This window comes from Notolabrus celidotus, chromosome 1, assembly GCF_009762535.1.
Source record: "Notolabrus celidotus isolate fNotCel1 chromosome 1, fNotCel1.pri, whole genome shotgun sequence".
In the NCBI taxonomy this organism is placed as follows: Eukaryota; Metazoa; Chordata; class Actinopteri; order Labriformes; family Labridae; genus Notolabrus; species Notolabrus celidotus.
In genome coordinates, this window is record NC_048272.1 from 10,478,552 (window position 1) to 10,499,709 (window position 21,158).

Sequence of the window (21,158 nt, forward strand, 5' to 3'; positions counted from 1 at the left end):
GTTGAATCTGATCCATTGTTTCTCCTACTCTTTCGTTTAGCTTACCCAGAGGGCTCTAAGTTCTGGATTAACTTTTCTCCCCCCCAAAAAAGTCAGGTCACATTGCTGCAGTGAAACCTGAGTGAAACACCTTGTTACTTGAATTTCAGTTGAGGTTCCAGGTTCAATACTCTGACCCACAGAGTACAAGTATACAAGTATAAACCCTCCATTGATTGCCTATTTCTTGCAGAGTTCTTTTCCTCTTCCACTTTCTGTTTGTGCACTTTTAAAAAATCTCCTCACTGTGTGAATCAACAACCCCAATTTAAAGGCAGTTTTCATGTGTTCATTCCGGTGATCCCTGTCAACAAAATCCGTAGTGTTTGTCCTGGACAAAGATTGCATTTCCCATGAGCACCATCACTCTTGTATTTGTTCTGGAAGCCAATGAATGTAACACAGATCTTTTTAATACTACTTTTCTTTTTAGAGAAACATTTTTTCAGAGTGATGAGATAATGTATTGATTTGTAGCGATGTAAAATTGACTGTAATGCAACAATGTCAAAACTTTGTAAACTCTGATTTAATAGCGTTAGTTAGTTGACAAAACAAGACACACCAGCAATTTAACATTACCCTTCACAGCCCCAGTGTAATGATGGGAGTCCATAAAATATGCACATGGTTTAACTCTTTCCTCCTCAAAGAGCAGAGAAGCATTCACACGCTGGCAGAAACATCAAATCATGTTCATAGCCATTTAGCTGTTTTACCTAGCAAAGCTCTGGTTGTACAATTTCTCAGTCTAAATCAATAATTCAATAGATATCATACATCATTTGGACCGGAGTGCAAAACATAATGTAAAAAGAAAATGATCGAAAAAAAAATATCCCTCCTACTCACTAACTTATTTCTCAAAGCCAAACTCTGCCAGCCGAGTTCTTAACATAACCACTCCTGGATGTGTGATGAGTATCAACTACGTTTTTTTTCATGTAAAATCCAAACGCAGGACCTAAAATTTACAATAGAGAAATAACAAATCTTGTGCTGATAATCTCATTTTACTATGTAGGTCATGGGGAGGCTTGGTACAGGAGCGAAACGATCACATAAGCTGTTAAAAACTCCTCACAGTGTATTCAATTTAAAGTGTTAACACTAAAAATGACATGTTTTGAAGATTTGGATAGCCAATGTAGCAGTCTTCTATTCTCCTGTGGATTCTACTTTCAGATGTTTTACGTGCCTTTATCTTATTAGTATTAAGTCCTTTAAACGCCTCCAAATGGTGCTAATGTTCCACCAAAACAAGTTCTCTACTGACACTAGTTTGCAAGACTAAAGGTTCAACTAAGCACTTTCCTCACCACACCCAAATACATGTATCAGTGACGCAGGGAAGAGTCAGGTCAAACAGGTCCACACTTTCAAGGTTACATCATCACTTTTCAGGACAATTTTCTGACTTGAAGTTTCCAGTGAATATACTGACATCGGAAAATAAATGGATTGTATCATAAAGATTTTTAAACCAAAAAACAGATATGGTTAGATACTGAGACACTTTGTGATGTCTGATTTTGTTACTACATACCAGACCTAAATTCTGTCTTTTGCATGAATAGCTGCTCATCCTGAACCTCCTTGCATGCGGTAATTGAGTGCCAATCCCCTCGAGCAGCCTCTACACTCTCTCCTACGTCTTAAATCTGCCTCTCTGCTGTAGCTTAGTTTATTTCGTCAGGCCAGGCACAGAGCTGCATGGAATTGCATTTTTATGAATAGGGCTGGAGCACCGTACACAGCAATCAGGAGAGAGTGCAGTGATATTTCAGCCTGACAGCCTGAGTATGGTGCAGTACTCTTCCAAGTGCACACCCCTACACACACACACACACGCAAAGCTGAACACCAATAAACTACAGCCAGCCATAAACTGTACCATCCTGGCACTAGAGCAAATACACACATCTCCTCTTCCCACGGAATAAAGAAAGATTCTGCTTGTGGATCAAATCCAACATACAGATTGCATTTAATTCATAACCTCATCCATCAACATAACCCTGTGTGTTATGTGAAGATCCTGCCCACAGGATATGCCAGTTCTTTTAGCTCCTTTCCAACACTGGGGGTACGTTTTGGCGACACACTGTCTACCTGGTGGGTTTGATAGCTCATTAATGTATGTCGAGTTTGATGGATGGACTTGGCAGATTCATGTGGGCCAGATGAGACCTTGAGAGGCGTTCGTGGTGACAAATGCACATCATAATGTAGTGCTCTGGGTTTTTAAAATCAGCCTTACTGACACCAGCTCTAACTATAAAACTGTTACTTTATTAACTGTTTGAGTGAAAGATTGTTTCTATCACTACTGCAGTGGATTCCATGAAATATTAATCAGTTCAGGTTTCACATAACTTTTATGGGAATGTGGAATAAGTTAATTTTAGCTATGAGTTGGTAGGAAGCGTGCTCTTAATTAATACATCTGCTACTAGTGTAGTGCATACTTCCACATAGCGTCTTAATATTGTAATTTGAAAAAGGATTTTTGAAAGGCCTTGTGAAACAGCTATATTTGGGTGTTTGTTTAGTTTGTTGTACTATGTTCTTCTAATGAAAGACATTTTATATGCTGCAGCTATAGTATCACAAATATAAAATAAGGAATAATTCATGAATGTGTGCAGACAAAGATTTTAATTTCCTCTGTGACATTTGTTGCACTGTGATTTATGAGTGTGTATGAGTTCCCTTATGCTTAGCAGTGGACAATAATAAACTTAAGTTGAAGCAGAAAGACATTCAAACCACTAAGTGGCAGTTAAATGCAGAGCTCATACATTTTAGTGCCATTACTTGTATCTGGATATTCATATTTAGCATATATTTCTGCATATTAAATGTTTCATAATTTCTATTTTAATTTAAAGAATTCAATTTTACGATCCTCTATCTTGTTTTAGTCTTGTGTCTTTTTATCTATTGCTGCTATTTTCTGTCTCTGCTCTTTAGTGAAGCACTTTGGGCTGCACGCTTAAATGAATGAAAGTAGCTACAGTTGTGCTCATAAGTTTACATACCCTGGCAGAATTTGTGATTTTTTTGGGCTATTTGTCAGAGAATATGAATGATAAGAGAAAAACTATTTTTTCACTCATGGTTAGTGGTTGGGTGAAGCCATTTATTGTCAAACTACTGTGTTTACTCTTTTATATCATAAAGACAACAGAAACTACCCAAGAAATCCTAAATTCTTCCAGGGTATGTAAACCTATGAGCACAACTGTATATAAATTAAGAGTTGAGTTGAGTTAATAAATGTGTGCATGTGGTGTCTTGTGTCTTGGTATATAGGGGAAGTAGTTTTGCTAATTTTGTCCTACAATGACATCAAAGACAATTCATCCCATCATACTACATTCTCAGTTAAATTGATTATGAAATTACTTCTACATAAACTTCCTCTTTAGACATAAACAATCTGAGTAGCAAACTATTCCTGCACAATTAGATTTACCATGTTGGAGTTGAACAAAGAGATGCTATAAAGCAACAGTAAGGATTTTAGGCTCCTGTATGACTCACATAAACCTCCCTGACAAGAGCACTTCTCCCGAAATGGATACAGATCTAGCAGCAGCTACCAAGCAGATGATGGTCACGACCCCTCTGGTAGAAGCTTCCAGGCCTGTGGAGTAAAATGTGGCAACTCCAAATCTGATTTATGTAAAGTACTACTTTCTCTCATATTCAAATAAATTGGAAACCAAAGTTCCTTTTACATTATCCAGCAGCAGCTTCCTGGTGAGCTGTAAGAAGAGAAGGCAATCAGCAAATGTAATCTGGAAAACTTACAGCTGCAATGGCGGGGACATCTGTTATATTCAAAGAAAAAGGTCTCTTGGAATAACGAGGCCTGCAAGGAGTCAGAGTCGCTTATGAGTGCAGTTCATCACATGCTCTCTCTCTACACTCACTGAACAATTCTTAATGTTTTCATAACCAGTGAATAATAATCTAGACTACTGTGCTCAATTCATGATGAATCAGCAAAACTTTCAAAGAGTTTGGAAATTCAACAGTTTTAAATTAAACCAACAGTAAAACATTGATTCCACCCCTTTAATTTCCCTCCTATGTGTGCACAACCTCATTCTGATTGTCTTGCTATAATTGGTAACTCCTGTAATCAAAAACAATAACAGTTTCACAGAAATTGAAAAACCTTTTTTTTTATTTTGTCAATTACAGCAATGTTTTACTTGAGGTCATTCGGGATTTTTGTCTTTGTTCATCCTTAAATACATAATCTTGATGCTGAAAGGCAAAACATGAAGATTTCTCGAGGAAATATAAATTAGCTTCAAATCATATTTATCAATTTATTTTCCCATAAACATGCTACAAATGTTAAAGCACTGCCTGTGTGTCTGCCGTCTCTGTGGTACGACTGAGTGAGACTGAGTGGGGGTGAGCACTGGGTAGACTAAACTAAAAATAAGAAGATTTTCATTGGCAGTTTTACCAAAGATATGAACTAACTGAAACAAAGATGACATTGTCCTTCAGTTACATTACTGTGGCATGGCTCTCAAAAGAAAAACGACACATGAAACAACTTTTTCCACGTCCCTAATAAGGGACATTAAATAAAAACGCTGCAGCATTCAAAGATTTGAGTTATCATCATGCATTTTGGCATTTAAAAGTTGGTTCATGTATCATTAATGTGTTTTAAATTACTTAAATGGAGAAAATAAATAAGAGATTTGTTGGCTTAGAGGCTGTAAAAGTCGTTTTTTTTAGATTAGATGAATCATCTGCACCAAATTGCATGCATGCAATGTGCAAAAGACCTGAATACATTCCATTATTTTTCATTTAATTAAGCCAATCGATATGATCCAGCTAGAAAAATTTGGCAGTTTGTTTTAAAGTGCTGTAAGAACACTAGGCTGAATGGGTGACATTAAAAATTATTTTCGAGACGGACATCTTTTTTAAGGAGACTTCAACATAATTCCCATCATTTCACGACTGGAATTACCTGCTAACGTCAGATAAGGAAAACTTCTGAGGAAGCAAGTAAAAAACATGACACATACCGGGGATTTAGACTAAAGGAATAGCTGGCAGGCCACACATCCAATCATTACCATACACATACTTACCACACACACATACACAGTGTTCCTGAGGACCAATTGTTGCAGTCAAAGACTGCCATTTCTATTTTTGTTTCCCAAACAAAAATATGCCAATAAGATATATTCTACAATATAATGACTACAGAAATTAAATCAAACATACATACTTTGCAAATCATGTATAAACTGAAGTCGGTGCCCATTGGGAAAGACATGGAAATTGGCTTTATCTAGTTTATACTCTAATCAGCACATGCATTAAGAGACTCTGGAAACATCCAAAAATCTAAACAACCAAACGGGGAAAAGACGGAACAAAAGAATAAACAAGTTTCCCTAACCCTAACTGACACATGATTGCCTTTTGCAATATGTCAGCTTCCCAGAATAACGGAGCCCTAACGTTACTGTTTTGGGTCAAGTAATGACACGTTGTGTATATATTAACTCATTGTCATTTACAATTTCCTTTTTTTTTGCAAGGCTGGCTAAATTCAAGGCTCAGTTCAGTTCAAAAGATGGAAGATAAAGAGAGTTCCCTCCTTAAATCCAGCAAAGGCAGGTGAGAGAAGCAGACTTCAATTGTTTTAGAGTGAATAAGCCCACCACAAAAGAGTCCACCTCAGTGCTGTCAGTGCCTTGATTAGACCAGAGCTGAGAGGTGAGAACCATATTCCCAGGAAGGGTTCAAGTCCACATGGCTCACTTCATCAGCAGCTCCTGAAACAAAAAAGACAAACATGCCTAAGCAACAGAGTAATGACACAATTAGTGGTTTCCTCAATGAAAAATTAATTTCCAACTCTTTTGAAAACCAGTTAACTGTTTTTAATTTCCCAAATAAATAAAAAACACACATTTGATGGTCTTTTTTTCTAATGTGTAAATATTTGCTGCTTTTCATTCATTTCATTTCATCACCTTTTTTCATTTTTTTCCCTTTATGGGCTAAAGACAATTTGGAAAATTAAGAAATACATTGTTAGTTTTTACTGCAAGTGACATCACAGAAAAAGTAACGTATTACAACATCACATCACAGCAACAGTTTGTTTTCAATACTATTTTTTCTAAATGCTAACTTTTCTTGAGCAGTTTATTGGAATGTGTCGACATTTTCAAATAGAAAAAGAAAGAAAAACACAAGTTAATTGCTCACCTGAGTCTCCTTTGGCTCTTGAATCGGTGGTTCTTCAGTTTTCACGTCAGCAGAGGGAGCCGTGTTTGCTGCTATCTGTAAGCTCCTGGTGACTGGACCACCTACCCTCTCCCTTGTTCTAGTGGGCAACCGCACCTCTTTCTTCAGCTGTTGTGGTGTTGGAGGGGGTTTGGCCTCTGCTAATTTCTTGGGTGCTGCCTCCTTACCCATTCGCTGCATTCTCATAGCCGGCCGTTGTGGTGCAGTTTCACTGGGAGGTTCTGGGGCTGTTGGGGTGGGAGGTAGAGACTGAACTTGGCCCTTCTTTGCTTTTTTGCTGGGAGGAACTGGTGCGGGGAACGAGGCCGGCCTCTTTTGACGGCCCTGGGTAGCAGCCGTTTTTCCTTTGCTGGTCGGGGATGGTTCAGGCTCTGCTGCACCTGAGCTACGGGCTCTGGTCTTTCCCAGGGGTTTGGACCCCTGCTCTGTCTGCGGGATTTCACAGTCTGAAGCTTTCTTCCGTAGATTCATGTTTTTATCTATCACAGGTGCTGCCTCTTTTTTCACCTCTGCAAGACCTTTTTTGCCCTTTTTAACCACAGGTTTCATGGGACAGCTGACGACCATATGTTTATTGAGACTCGCAGGATAAGTAAACTCCCGGCTGCAGTGGGGGCAGACGTTGGAGACTGGCTCTTCCTCAACTTTAACTGTCTTTTTTGCATTGGTGACAGCTTTATTTCTTTGTGAAATCGCCTTCTGGACCAACTGGTTTCTCTTTTTACTGAGGGCACTCATTTTTGTTTTAACGGCATCTTGATTAAAGTTAAGTCTCTTTGGCTGACCCATTCTACGGAAAGCATTGTGGCCTGCAGTGGCTGCTGAGGGCGACACGACCCCATTAGGACTCTTAACTATTTGCTTGAGGGGGATGGGGTTTTTCTTGGGAGTGTAGCGCTTCTTATCACTAGCATTAGCGCAGGCCAAAATGTGCTTGTGCAGTTCAGGCATGTTGTCAAAGCTGTTACCACACTTGGTGCAGCGAATGGCAGTGCTGAAAGTTTGTGGTATGTTGTGGGTGGTGAAGTTAGTAGCCGAGGCCACAGAGCCAGCATGGGAGCGGCTGTGATAAGGAAAAGGGGGTGGTTTATAACTGGGGTAGTGTTGATTGATGCCAAGACGGACATCAGGTCCTTTATCCTTCCCTCCTTCTGAGGCCATGATTTTTATTGTAGTGTACAGCTCTTCGTTGGGGTCCTCTGGTCCTTCCTCTGTATGATTACCATTAACATCAGGCTCTTCTTTTGCTAAATCAGAGTCATTGTGTGGAGAAGCTTCATTTGTGGTCTCTGGTGCTGGTGTTGAGGGACAGCTTTCCTCTTTGGCTCTGAAGGGATCTGTGTAGTTTTGTGGTCTAAGCTTCCCGCTTTCTACAGTAGTATGTGAGCATGTCTCATTTGGATGCAGGTCCTTCTGGTGCTGCTGGAGGTTACAGAAAAATGCAAACTCCTTGGAGCAAACGGAGCACACAAAGATCTTTCCCACTCCGTGAAGTGTTGTCCGATGAGCCAGCAGGGCCAGGGCATCACCAAACAGCTGCACGCAGAATTCACATTTAAAGGGCCAGTCAGCAGCATGCTCTGTGATGTGTCCACTGAGCTCTTTGATGGAGTTGAACGGCCCTTCGCAGACATTACACACAAAGGACTTGCAGAATGTCGCGTCGACTTCCTCCCCTTCAGCGGTTTTCTCAACCGCTTTTTCAGGAGCATCAGGCTGAGATGAAGAGTCAATGACACCCTCAGGTGCATGATTCATGACTGACATCTCATCCACGCTGTGCTGAGGCTCTGTTTTAATCTTAATCTGAGGGAAGGATGGTGAGACAGGTGCCGGGGTTGGATCACGTGGTGAAGGAGATGGAGATGATGCGGAAGGTGAGGGCTCTGGCTGGGGTGAGAGAGGATTCTCTTTTACAGAATCAGGGATTTGGTTCATTTTGCCGTTAAGCATACTGTTGGAAGTTGTAGTTAAAGAAACATCTGCTTCTGAGGGAGAGAGTTCAACTGGTGCGGGCTCAGATGGGCAGAAATTGGGGGAATCTTTCAGTGGGTTGTTTGGGGATTGCAGTGGCTTGGGGATATGGTTCTCTTCCTCTTCTTTGTTTTCCTCAGCTGACATGATCTCCTCCGAGTCTGACTGGAGTTGGTGTTCAACTGATCTTGGAGACGTTTTTGGCGAGAGGACAGGAAGTGGTCTCAGTGCAGAGGAGTCTGAAGGCTGAGAAAGTGGAGAGCTAGGCATAGGTGGAGGGGAGGGTATGGTAGGTAGTACAGGCGGGGGTGGTGTCGGAGACGTCACACTGGATGTGCCGGGAGAAGAGGGGTTCATGGTGACGGGGGTCAAAGAGGGCGGAGAGGGGTGTGCAGACTCTGATGAAAGATTTGGAGAGTGAGAATTATAACTACTTAGATTTACTAAAGATGAAGCGCCATCGTCACCTGGCAAAGTAAGACCTGCATACTCATTCATCAGCACCTTTTCAAGCATGCTGGTGTTGGGCTTTCTCTTTTTAATCAGTGGCTGTGGTGCTGAACTTCCCTTTAATTCAGGCTCGACACTGCTCTTCCGATGCAAGCTTAAATCAAGAGCTGAATCCCCAAGCACCTTGTTCAAACTGTCACTTCTCCGGCTCACAGAGTTTGACAGATCCAAGGGCTGCTGATTACAGGAATTACCACCACTACTACTAGAAGTTTGGCTGTTTAAATCATTTCCAGGAAGGCTCAGGCTGTCTCCTTCTTCCTTGTCCAGCAGACTCCCAGGAGGTGATGCACTACGGCTTTCTACCTTTGGCACCTTTAGGGTGAATGAGCTTGAAACCTCAGTTCTACAGCTCTCGGTTTTACATGCAGGACTGAGCTGTGGAGAAGACGGGGGAGAGGCCGTTCTTCTTTTAAACCTCCCTGAAACTCCTGGCAGTGGCGTGACCGACAGCGGAGAGGCAAGTCTATGGCTTTCTGTTATCAGAGTGATTGTTGATTTCTGAATGTCTTGTGTCTGAAGAAGCTGCTTGAGCTTGGGTGAGAGGTAAACAGTTTTCTCTCGTTGAAATGCTGATGAATCTGCAGCTTGTTGGAAGAGACCTCCCACTAACAAGTTCGATGAGGAAGATGTAGATGATGATGAAGATGACGAAGAGGCTGTGAAGGATGCAGTTTCTGTCTCTACTTTGAGGCTGGGAACAAGTGGGGGTGTAGATGTTCTTCTTTTTGCTGCTGGCTGACCCATGTTCGAGACTGGCTTTGTAGCAGTGGTTCTATTCTCCACCTTCAGGGCCTGACCGATCTGATTTGGACTGAGGATGACTGTGTCCAGACCAAACAGAGCTGCAGACCTAGAGTCCACCTCTATCACCTCACAGGTGCTCACTGTACTAGTGGAGACAATTTTACCATCAATGTAGAAGCTCAAATTCTCAGAGATGTTTTTGGATATGTCCACTGCATAATCGTCTCTGTCTGCCTCATCTTCTGTGTCCGCACTGGGCACATAGACAGGCGGAGGGCTGGTGCTGGGAGACTCGTCTGGTTGCTGCTTTGCTGAGGCCTCTTGCAGCAGCATGCCTTTCCTACGAACTCCCTTTGGTAACAGGTGTCGTTCATGTATTCTGCGTTGGTGTCGTCGCATGTTGGTGTGTGTGCCGAATGCTTTGTTACAGTACTTGCAGGGATGGAGTTCCTTAGACTCCCCATTTTCATCCAACATGAAGGGACGGTCGACACGAAGCTCCTTTCTCTGCACCTGAGAGTTGTGCAGAGATCCTCCAGTAAACTGAGACACCCCTGCAGTAAACTGAGACCCTATGGCTATATATTGTCTGGAGGGGCTGGTGCAGTCTGGGCTTGAGCCGTCGGTCTGCACAACAGGACTGAGCAGACAGGCAGTCCCCGCCAGAGAGCCAGGCCTTTTTTTAGGCCCACTCTCATGCCTCCTCTCATGCCTCCGCCTCCCCACCTGGGAACCAAAAGCCTTACTGCAGTACCGGCACTTGAACAGTTGTGATTGCTGGTTAGTGATGGTATGAATGTGATTGTGACGTTCCAGACCCTGCCTGGTGGAGAAGTGGCGCTCACAGTGCTGACAGGGATACGACTCTCCATTTGGATCTACCTCATGATCACCATCTTGGTCAGGGTCATGGTCTAGATCAGGATCAACCTCTAGCTCTTGCCCTGCAAGTGAGGAAGACTCCACCTTTCCCTGCCAAGACTTAAGGCTTTCTTCACCACGTGTCCCCTTATTTTGCATGAAATCGGTCGCAGGTGAATGTTGAGCAGTTTGCTGATTTGCTTCCCTTGGCTCCTCCAGATCATCAGCATCCTCCTCTTCTTCGTCTTCCTCATCTTCCTCCTGCTCACCGTTTCCTCTGTCTGTCATTACTGCTGACTTGTCCTCCAAATTTCTATGGTCAGTGCTTCTCGTGGGATGGGTTTCCTGGAGTTCCTGTGGGGGCCCAAAGGCTGATGTCCTCTCATCCCCCTCCTTTAGACCTAAAAAGAGAAATCATGATTATCAAAATTATTGCATTTTCATCAGACCATTTCAGGAACTTCAGTGACAGTAAACACGCTTTTACAGAATGAAAAAAAAAATTGGGAAATGTTTAATTACTGAGTGGGTTTGAAATGCTAGAATGCAAATTCTTATTAACAATAAGTCATCTTACCGTCATCCCCATCCCACATTTCCTTGACAGTAGGTTCAGTTACACTTGTTTTCTTGAATCCACCCAAACCAGCCTGTCTGGCTCGCTCCAGCAGCTTTCTTCTGGCTGCAAGAGCAAACACACACATCGCTTTGCATCAGGCTTGATGGAAAGCAAACACAGTTTGAAGAATGCAAAGAGTAAAAACAGATAATTGTTTATCTAAACATTTATTGCTTCTGGTTTTGTTTTTCTCTGAGAATATTTTGAGCTAATTCTTGCTTGACAATGCACCAAAAAAAAACTGACAACATTAGTACATTTACTTTAAAATGTTAGGAAAAGGGCAACTGTTCATTTCATTATTGTTATGTCTCAATAACCAAAATTAAGACAAAAAAGCAAGCTTTGGGTATTAATAGCAAAACTAATTCCATTAACCTGTTAGTCTTCTGTGGAAATGTCAGATATGTCAGTTACGATTACTTTATTACCTTTATAGACCATTAGAAAATGTCAATAAGACTTAAAAATCAGTCAAAAGGGCTTCACTTCATGTGCCCAAAATTCTTCAGCAAATAACCACACTTGTCACCAGCTTAATGCTTTCAAAAATGCAGATTGAAAACTTGCTGTGACTCCTTTGACATTTCAAGAGATTATCAATGAACCTTACATGTGATCCTGAGGCAGTTTTGCTTTACACTTAATAGTATGTGCTTTCATTAGCATCGGCGTGAAACTAACTACCATGAAACTAACTACCATGAAACTACTTTGAATTTCTAAGCCATGTCTGACTCAAGAGGCTTCCCTGGCACCTCCTCATCATTTCAGTGTGTCAACAAGGTCACCTGACCTCGCCTACAAAGCCTAATTCATACCAGAGAAACACATGCTGTAGATCAGTCATCTGACTGGCTCTTTCAAACAGCATTCTGCTAGATCTACAACAGCAAAACAAGCACACGTTAACATCTCTATTATTTGACTGCAATAGCATTTTAGAGCTATGATTGTGTATTCCATTATTTTTATCCCTCTTTTTATCTACTGAGCAAGCACACAAGAAAGGCGCATGTTTGATATTTAGATCAAAATAGGTAGGCTATTTTCATCAAGGTTGACTTTGCAGTGGAGGACTACAGAAGTCATAACACTGAAGCACAGACAGGTGATGTGCTACGGACTATTGTGGGCCATTGCAAGTATTGTTATGCAAAAGATTAAAAAGACTCCTATTATTAAAAATAACTCAAAAGCTATTTTAAAAACAAGTCTGGACATTTAAATACAATGCATTTTCAAAAATACAAGTCATTGATAGCAGTGCATAACCTATTTTTTCACAAGTTTGTGTAACATCAGGAGACGAAAGGACAGATTTAACTTTCTGATGTTGCCTAATGTCTAGATTTACATTCTGATTTAATAACATAACGATTCAGTCTATAAAGGACATCATATTTTAATGGATTAAACCTATTTAACATAACTTTTTAAATGACGCACAGTGTCTCTTCTGCCCTTATACCTGAGATTGATGAAAGGTATGTGAAACAATAAGTTAAAAAAATAGACACATTACACCAGAAATAAGCGACTTTCTGAATATACATCTGAAGAAATCTGCTCTATCGTCATGGTCCCACTTTGAATTACCCACATGATACATAACATGGAAACACTACCTTAGATTAGAAACTAGAGACAATGAAATGTAATTTTAAATGTGTTATTAGTGATTGACTGTTGTGTATGTATTGTTTTAAATGCTAGTATGTTTCTATCATTTGTATTGTACATTATTTTACATCTTCCTGCCCTGGGACCACAGATGAAAATTAGATTATACCAAACCTGGCTTGACAGTTTTTGTTTTGCATGGCCCCTGTGAAATAAACTAATACAACATAATAGTAAAGAAAATAATCCACTATCTGAATAAACAGTATGCATGTAAATAAATCTGCCAGTCCTCATGGTCCCACATTGAATTACCCACGATACATAACATGGAAACACTGTGTCCAAAGTTCATTCTGTCAAATGTAATTGTGAAGTTAAGCAGTCATGCTTTTGTGCTATGCAACGAGTTGATAACATTTTTGTTCACGTTTTTAAGACATTTAAGAGACATAAAACGCATTTCTGTCATTTTCAGGAACTTCTTTTTAGGTGTGAAGTCTCGGAAATGGCATTAAAATGAGACCAGTAGGCTACACTTTCCCATTATAATGCGATATAACCATGATATAAGACTCTCCAACATGTTGAAATGATAACTTTTGAATTAAAATGCACGAAAAGGCAGTTTGCCATCTGTTCCTGTACACCGGGATGTCCGTGCGTTTAGACCTAGCCGTGTAGCCTCCTGCTAGCATGCAACACCAACTCTGACAACTCGATGAACTGGTTCTTCTGGACACAAAAGGACGCGAGGGGTCGATTTCAAACGTTATAAACAACATACAACACCGAAATACTCGGTTGTTATCCATTATATGTCCTTTAGTTGGCCGACAATTGGATGAGGAAGCTGGCTAGTTAGCTAACCTGCTAGGCCATCATCATCAAGTATGGATGGATGGCTTTCATGCTTTAGGAACTCAAGGAAGGTCACATCCTCGACACCGTCAGGACCCAGAGGAGGAGGAAAGCTGCTTAAAAGTTGTTAAGACGCTTATTTAACAGCTAAACATTCTATTTAACAGGAAAGAGTCGGTAAATTGGTGGTTCTGTAAGGGTGCATCTGCTCACGGGGGCTGGTTTTAGTCGTGTATGAAAGTAGAGAAAAGCCTCACTCATCGCACCCGTTAACGTTAGCCTCCACTAGCCTTCCTTCATTTAGCTAGTTAGCTCGCCTTTTACTCGGCTGGGCTGCAGGAGGAATCCATGTCAAGGCTAACTTTAAGAAGCACACGCACAGGAGGTGAAACCCCCCCCAAAGCACACATGTCATATTGGTTGTTAGAAAGGCCTCACCTCGCTTCGCCCTGGGTGAGTTTTTCCTGCTCAGACTGCTGGCTCTTTCTTCCTCCAGTGCAGCTGTTATCTCAGGGTTGTCTTCCACAGTGTACCACACCAGCAGCTCCTCTCCCGGCCCGATAGGCTGCAACAATGAGAGATGAGGTCGGCCACCAATCACAGCCTGGCTTGCTGAGAGGCAAAGGGGGGGGGGGGGTGTATTTGGGCCACTGTGCATCTTATCTGTCTACACTAAGGGCTTTGGGGGTTTATGGAATTTGACAGTCTTTTCACCATAGTCTGCAGTGTGATCCTCCATTAGTGCAAATGTTTTCTTGACATTCTTATTGCGACAGAGATGTAGTTACAGCTTAAGTTTCGCAATAAACTTCTTACAACACATCACAATTGGTAATTACTACAAAAACGTGAAATACTAGAATCAGTGGGCACTATCAGTTTCTTTAATTTAACCCTCCTGTTATGTTCGTTTCTCAGGAACAGCAATAATGTCCCCAGGTCAATTTGACCTGGGACATATTTAATTATCCAAAAGTGTCAGAACCCAAAAAATCCCACAACAATTTTTTAAAATATCATTAATAACTCCATTACTAACAATTTAAATCAATATTTAGCTCAATGGTGTTCTTTAATACTCACAGATCATGGTTCAATGAGGATAACTCACTGGTTTCTCATGTTTGTGTCCGTGATTGGGGGGAAATATGTCACACAGTTGCAAAAAAACAATTAGTACTTGACACTTCTAACCCCTTTTAGCCTCCACTTTGACTAGTGGGTCAAGTTGACACACGAACAGTACCTATGTAATATAAACATGCAGGGGTGTTGCAAATATGTTAAAACTATTTCTATTTTATATCTTGATTATGCTATTTAAAGCTGCTGTTGGTAGTCACAGAGTAAACATCTGTTCAGAAAGAGGGATCTCAACACTATCCCTCCCAACCAGATTTCCTCTTAGCCCCCAAACACAGATCGGCGTGTGCAGACACGATAGTGCCGGACTCATAACCAATCGGAGGACGTAGTAGGGGCCGCCCCTTGAATAATGAATAATAACCTTGCTTGATACAAAGGCATTGGAAAACGCAGAGATTTTACAATAGTTTCAAATGACTCCACTTACCGATTAGTACTGATGGGCTTTATGACCTTTTCTCCAAACCCAGCAGAAAAGAAGTAACTTTTTTTAACACCACTCCTACCAACAGGAGCTTTAAGCCAAGCAGAAGAAGTTTCACACCGAAAAAATACTTAACATTTTTTTTTTTTTTTTGAACTTTTAAATTGGTCAATCTGACCCGGAACATAACAGGAGGGTCAAGTTACATCACTAAAATTTACAAATACCCTTGTTCTAGGGCTATACGATTAATAAAAATATTATCTTAAATCACAATTTTGGAAAGTCCAATTGGCAGATCCCAATAAAAAAATGTTTTTGTAAGTATTTTGACTTAGACATTGTTTAAATTTTTTTGGAACACCATTAGAATATTTTCCTTGGTACAATAAAATCCCATACCAGTGTAATCCTTATACAAAGTACTATTATAGCCAGAATCACAAATACTTATACCATTACTTTTTAATTATTAAAAGCAGCTAGTTGAAATGTAGGGTTGAGAAATACCTGCACCATTAGTATACACTCTTGGTAATTTATTGGGCACATCTGTACAATGCAATATCATCTAACAATACAGATTAGACAAAACTGAATATTTCTATCTTTGAAAACATCTACCAGTTATTCTCCCTTTTTACATTTTACAGAGGAGGTATTACATATTTGGTAAAATACCAAAAGTATATTCGTTTTTAAAGACTTTATAAGGCTAATCAACACTAATGACCTAAAACAACAAGACTTTGATTCATCCATGAACTTATTAACTGTATTTCAGTCTGTGTCTCTGTTAGTGTGAGGTTATTATTCATACTCTATCAATGTGTGCTTGACTTACCCTTAAAACCTTGTAGTGAATAGCTCTGTTGATCTCCAAAGGGAAAAGATTCTGCTCTTCACTTGACCGAGCCCAGTTCACATATCTCAGCCAGTTCCCCTTCATGGGGTCTGTGGCATCGACACACATCCACCCCCGAGCTGGGAAATAAACCTACGGGTACAAATAATGTACATATATAGAGCACGAGACAGGCTGGGCTTGAGCACTGAATGGGGGTCATCTTGACCCAAATGTGAGCTTGAAGAATCAGCAGCATTTGTTAAAGGCCTTGACATTCAAGGCAAGATAGTGGTGTGCTACTAACAAGTTCATTATCCCTCAGCTTTCTTTGAGTAAGCTAACAAATAAAAGGGAACAGAGAAAAGAATATAAGAATTCATAGTAGCAAACCAACACCCGTACTGCTGCCGGAGAAAATGCAGGATAGAAATGCTGGCAGAAAATTACCAATCATGTAAATTATCTAATTGAAACATTAATTAACCAATCGATGCACCCTTAAACACCTCTCATGTAGAGCTCTTAAATTTGAACCACGATAGCCTCAGATAGTTTAAGCGCTATGCTCAAGAATTGCATTACTAGTAGAGAATACGTGAGAATCACAGCCAATTAAAAGTAAATCTAATTTTATTGATTGAATAAGATTCTGTAATAAATATTAATTGAGCAAAAAAAAATTCTAATTAGCTTTGTAGCTGCAAATCAAGAGATGCAAATTAGGATCAAACTTGATCCCAAAGGGGTTTGTTATAGCTATGCTTTTATGAGCTTTTCAGTCCATGGATCATCTGTAGTTAGAAATTAAACTTTTATCAAATGAATGCATGCAGTTTCCTGTGAGAAGATACAAACTATTTGTCTGCTGTAACTCTGTGTCATGCAAATGTAACAAAACAGTTCAAGAGCTGTTGTACCACTAAAACCTTCTCTGAGGCTTTATATTATTAACATTTACAGGGAAGATAGTATGAACAGGTGAAAAGATAGTGCTTTTCAGCAATTAAGTAAGTTTTGCAGCAGTAGTTACTATGGCGATCAAGACAGTTTAAAAGACAGCCAACATCATGAAACTGAGTCCGACTTTAAGCACAACATACCTCTCTTACCCATTTATCCTACTTGACAGTATACCCCTCTTTTCTATCTTGACATATTTGTGGTATTTTATCACACTACATTTAGAGGGGACAACACATTTTGCATACAGCATACATGCTACAATTGGTGCAGAATGTAGTTGGGCTTGATTTAGCTATGCAGTGAGTGTTTCAAAAGAGAAAGCAAACCTGTGACGTACCTCCCACATGTACACATTACTTGTCACCTGGGACCTCTTCTTCTTCTCTCCAATGAATGGGCCAAACCTCTTTCCTTTAGGAATGACCCGAGTGGCATAGACACCTGAAAACAAGAATTTCAACTGTTACAGTAAGATTTGTAGACTTCTAAAGTACTTCATGTGATCAAGTTTGTTTTAAGCTTATTCAAGGTCTTTAGAGAATGTATACAGGGGTGACCAAAAATAATGCTGTACTATGTCTAATTTTGACGACGCTGCACTTTGCACTTCATATGGATGCTTAGAACTGGCATGATAACATTTTGTATAAAGTAGGATAGGAGGTTATTTCACGCTGACTTTGTTTTTCAAAAACACTTTTTACATAGGTGCTGAAGGAAAAGAAGGTGGTGAGACTGTAATTTGTTCAAAAGACCAAGGTGGCAGGAATCATTATTAATTAGTTCTCAAGGGTCTGACCATGATTCATGCGGATTACTGAAAACTCCTACATGGATTCTGTAAACAACTCCTTAATTTGGAGGATTGGAAAAAGAGCAAAAAGAGACAACATTACTTATTTTGTTTAAATGAAAATGACTCTCTTCAAGGAGGTAATTGAATATTTACCAGAGTGGGCTTTTTTGTGAATTGGGCAAGCCATTTAATTGGGCCTCCTTTTTTGTCACTGTGATGTAATCGCCCTGTGTTTAATTTACATAACCTTTAATTCAATTACATATGTTTATTTTTTTTCTACTTCATTCATGTTTTTGTGTCCACAAATCTTCTCTTGAGTCATAGCAGAATAAACATCTTAAAGCATGGGGGTTTAGCAGGCTTAATTGTAATGCATGGTGACATGCTTAAGAAATACACATCTGAGGCATAAGAGGAAATAAAAATGACTTTAGTTACTTCAGTCAAACTACTTCAACTCGGGCACACTTTCATACTCACCAATGCGGTTTTGATTTATGGCAGAAGGTGCCAGACTCAGACAGTCTGGTAAACCCGTCCACACATGAGCTGGAATTTCTTCTAGACTTTCCACCATCCCACCAGTTATAGCCATGATCTACAATGAATAAAAATAAAACTGTTATTAAAAAAAAACATCAAAATCTGAGAAAATACAAAACACAGTTAAGACGGACATATCCTTACAATTCTTGTCTCAGTTTCCACAATGATGTGGGCACCAAGTCTTTATGAAGCGTGCTCACATGGACTATAAAGAAAAAGCAAAATAGGTGATTTAACAGCTCCAACAAACACTCTCAAAGTGAATTCAGTCAGTGAGAGTAATACGACTGTCGAATACAACTTTCCTCACAAGTATTTTCCATAAAACTAAATCATGAAACATGATAAAATCAACTTTTACAAGGGTTTATTCCTGTAGTTGTCCTTATCTAAACAAATTTATGGAAAACCGTACTGTCTGCACACAAACATGGACTTCATATGAGCTGAAATGTTGAACCATACATAGACAGAAGATGATACATACAAGCTGTAATAAAATAAGAGTCTGAATCCTCTTTCATGAATGTAGCAAATATGAAGTTAAGTTAAATAATCACTACAGGCTCATTTAAATAACTTCCATCATTGCTCCATTGTGTTTCATTCGTTTGCACGTTAACTTCATGGTGACATCAAGGTGAAATTCCTCTAATCAAATAAAACATCAATTGCTCATCACAATTTTGTAGAGCCAGGCATTACTTATTTTTCATTTATTTTCTTTTTCTCTGGAAACTTGTCAGAAGAACCCTGAGATGAGAACAGATCAGACAGAGCTGGTGGTCCTAAAATGTTCTAAAACTGACTGCCATGCACATTCTCTGGATTATTGATTTAATCCACGCTGTGTCATTTATGCTACGACATGTGCAGAAATACATATTTCATGAATGCCAGATTATCTTGGTTGAAAGCACACAAATACCCAAGTCAAGTTTTTAAAATGGTAGTAAAAGACAACATTTGCATTTATCAGGGGCAACAGAAAATCTTTACATCCGAAAAGCTTGACTGTGACATTACTCAGATTATTGAAATATTAGAAAAGTCAATATAATATTTTTAAACTAGTCAATGAATCAAACTTGAGTTTACATGCAATTACCCACACTGATTTCTCTGAGATGTGTTCACCATAGGCGTTTCCTGTGCTTTAGTTACTTGCTTTTTGTCCCAACTGGCAGAAAAGCCAATTGTTCAGCAGCACAATGAGCTGACCCATGTGTTCACACACACTGAATCCATTAACACACAAATATTTCACACACTTCAGGAGCACATCTTCTGACATAACGACTCTAACTTCCCTCAATGATGGTTTAAGGTTATCTAAAAGGCATTCAAGTGACATGCTAGGACAAACAATACACCTCAATGTCTTTGTCTTCTTTTGGTAGTCAAGCTTTAAAATTCTTATGAAAAAATTGAGCAAATGTTTTAACTTTTTACTGACCAGTTCATTTAGGTTCATTTTTAATCCGCTGCTGCTGCTGGAGTTGTGATCAGACATTTTTAAACCCCTTAGCTGAAGTTCAAGCAACAAATGGAGAGATTTTAACGTGGGCGTGTGCAAGTGTGCGTGCGTAAAGATGATTTTAAAGCGTTTTGCTGAGAAAAAGTTAACAAAGACAACAAAATTGACGGAAATGTGAAGCGTACAGCGCCTGAAGGATGCAGTTTATTGTTACCCTTGTAGGCAAACCGTCCTCTCCTTGTTCCTCCCGATGCTGGCCGGAGTAAGGTGGCTGCAGCCTTGTTCTCCCTAAATGTAGCCTGCCGTGGGGTTCAATTTGGGTTTAGGCTACTCTCACGCGCACTTACCTGCTTTATCTGAGCGGGGACTTGTGATTTTTGTGCTCTACCTGCCTCCAATCTGCTGAAAATGGCGGATGGAGGCTTGAGTCGGCAGCCTCCTCTGTAACTCGGATCGTGGTTATAGAGGAGTTGGGAGAGGCAGCCTGTCAGACTCGTGCAAACACACACGCATTCACACACGCACACACACATCGATGGGGCAGCAATGTGGAGCAGAAAAGAGGTTTTTGTACACGATGAGGTCTTCCTTGTATTTCTCTCCTGCAGCCAGGGATCCAGTCCTGTCCACACACAGTGCAGCCTGACGTGAATCCATGCCAATTAAGTACCTTACACAGATTCATCTGTGAGCATAATGGGCCTGTAGGCTGCTGCCATCTGTGCGTCCGTGAATAGCAAAAATAACTCAATAAAAGCTGGAAAATGCAGGCTGGAAGGCATTACATTTCCTAAACTTTATCTGGATTTCATTAAATAATCCACACCTTGGGAGTGTGTGTTTTCTTTAATACACTGACTCTAAAATAACTGCCATCTGATGTGAAGTTACGTGACTTGACTTGAAAATTAAATATCAAATTAAAAAAAGAAAGCATAAAAGTACCCCAGCACCCTCCCAAAAAACCTTGATCATCCCTTTGTTCTGGCATAAATAATCTGAATCCAACATTTTTCTGTTTATCAGGATTATTTGCTCCGTGTGCTTTTTTTATTCTTCCATGGCATCCTATGGTTAAAAACATAAAAACAAGCAATGAGACATTTAAAATACACCAAAGAGTTCTCGGTGTGCAGGTTGGACTAAATTAATCCCTCACTCTCTGGAATTTGGAGACAAAACAAAAATGAAAAGGAAAACTGATGTTTTAGAACATGAATCACAATTTTCACAGTTATTGCTGCAGCTGCATTCACACACGCACTAAACTTCCTAAATGTCCCCAAATTTCAGGGTGAGTTCCATTTGTGAATGCATACAGACTTTTACCTGATTTTTTTTCTGGTTAGCCTACTAGTAGAATTACTCCAAGGAGTCAGGTAAGCTGATGTAATTGTGAACACAGTTAGTAAAAGT

General features: G+C 40.0%; 1 protein-coding gene across 4 annotated transcripts; it reads right to left on the reverse strand.

The window, feature by feature from the left end:
- Positions 1-4,205: 4,205 nt before the first annotated feature.
- prdm2b (PR domain containing 2, with ZNF domain b) lies at positions 4,206-20,373 on the reverse strand. Of its 4 annotated transcripts, none has more exons than XM_034684656.1 (9): positions 20,090-20,201; positions 18,407-18,470; positions 18,200-18,317; positions 17,258-17,361; positions 15,955-16,107; positions 13,979-14,105; positions 11,015-11,119; positions 6,307-10,838; positions 5,267-5,867 (listed from the first exon to the last, which is right to left on the reverse strand). In XM_034684656.1, the coding sequence occupies exons 3-9, from the start codon at positions 18,312-18,314 to the stop codon at positions 5,850-5,852; spliced, it is 5,154 nt and encodes a 1,717-aa protein (XP_034540547.1). In that variant the 5' UTR covers positions 18,315-18,317; positions 18,407-18,470; positions 20,090-20,201; the 3' UTR covers positions 5,267-5,849. The 4 variants fall into 4 exon arrangements, with proteins under 4 accessions (XP_034540546.1, XP_034540547.1, XP_034540548.1 ...); XM_034684657.1 differs by lacking the exon at positions 20,090-20,201 and adding an exon at positions 19,957-20,063; XM_034684655.1 differs by lacking the exon at positions 18,407-18,470 and having other exon boundaries at positions 4,206-5,867; positions 20,090-20,373.
- Positions 20,374-21,158: the final 785 nt, after the last annotated feature.

Bases quoted from the DNA above. Each gene is read 5' to 3' on its own strand.
- prdm2b (XM_034684655.1), bottom strand. From the start codon at position 20,275: ATGTGTGTGTGCGTGTGTGAATGCGTGTGTGTTTGCACGAGTCTGACA. The intron at 14,106-15,954 runs GTAAGTCAAGCA...TCATTGTTGCAG, and splicing joins TTCACTACAAGGTTTTAAGG to CCTATCGGGCCGGGAGAGGA. The intron at 11,120-13,978 runs GTGAGGCCTTTC...TTGCTCTTGCAG, and splicing joins CTCACCCAGGGCGAAGCGAG to CCAGAAGAAAGCTGCTGGAG.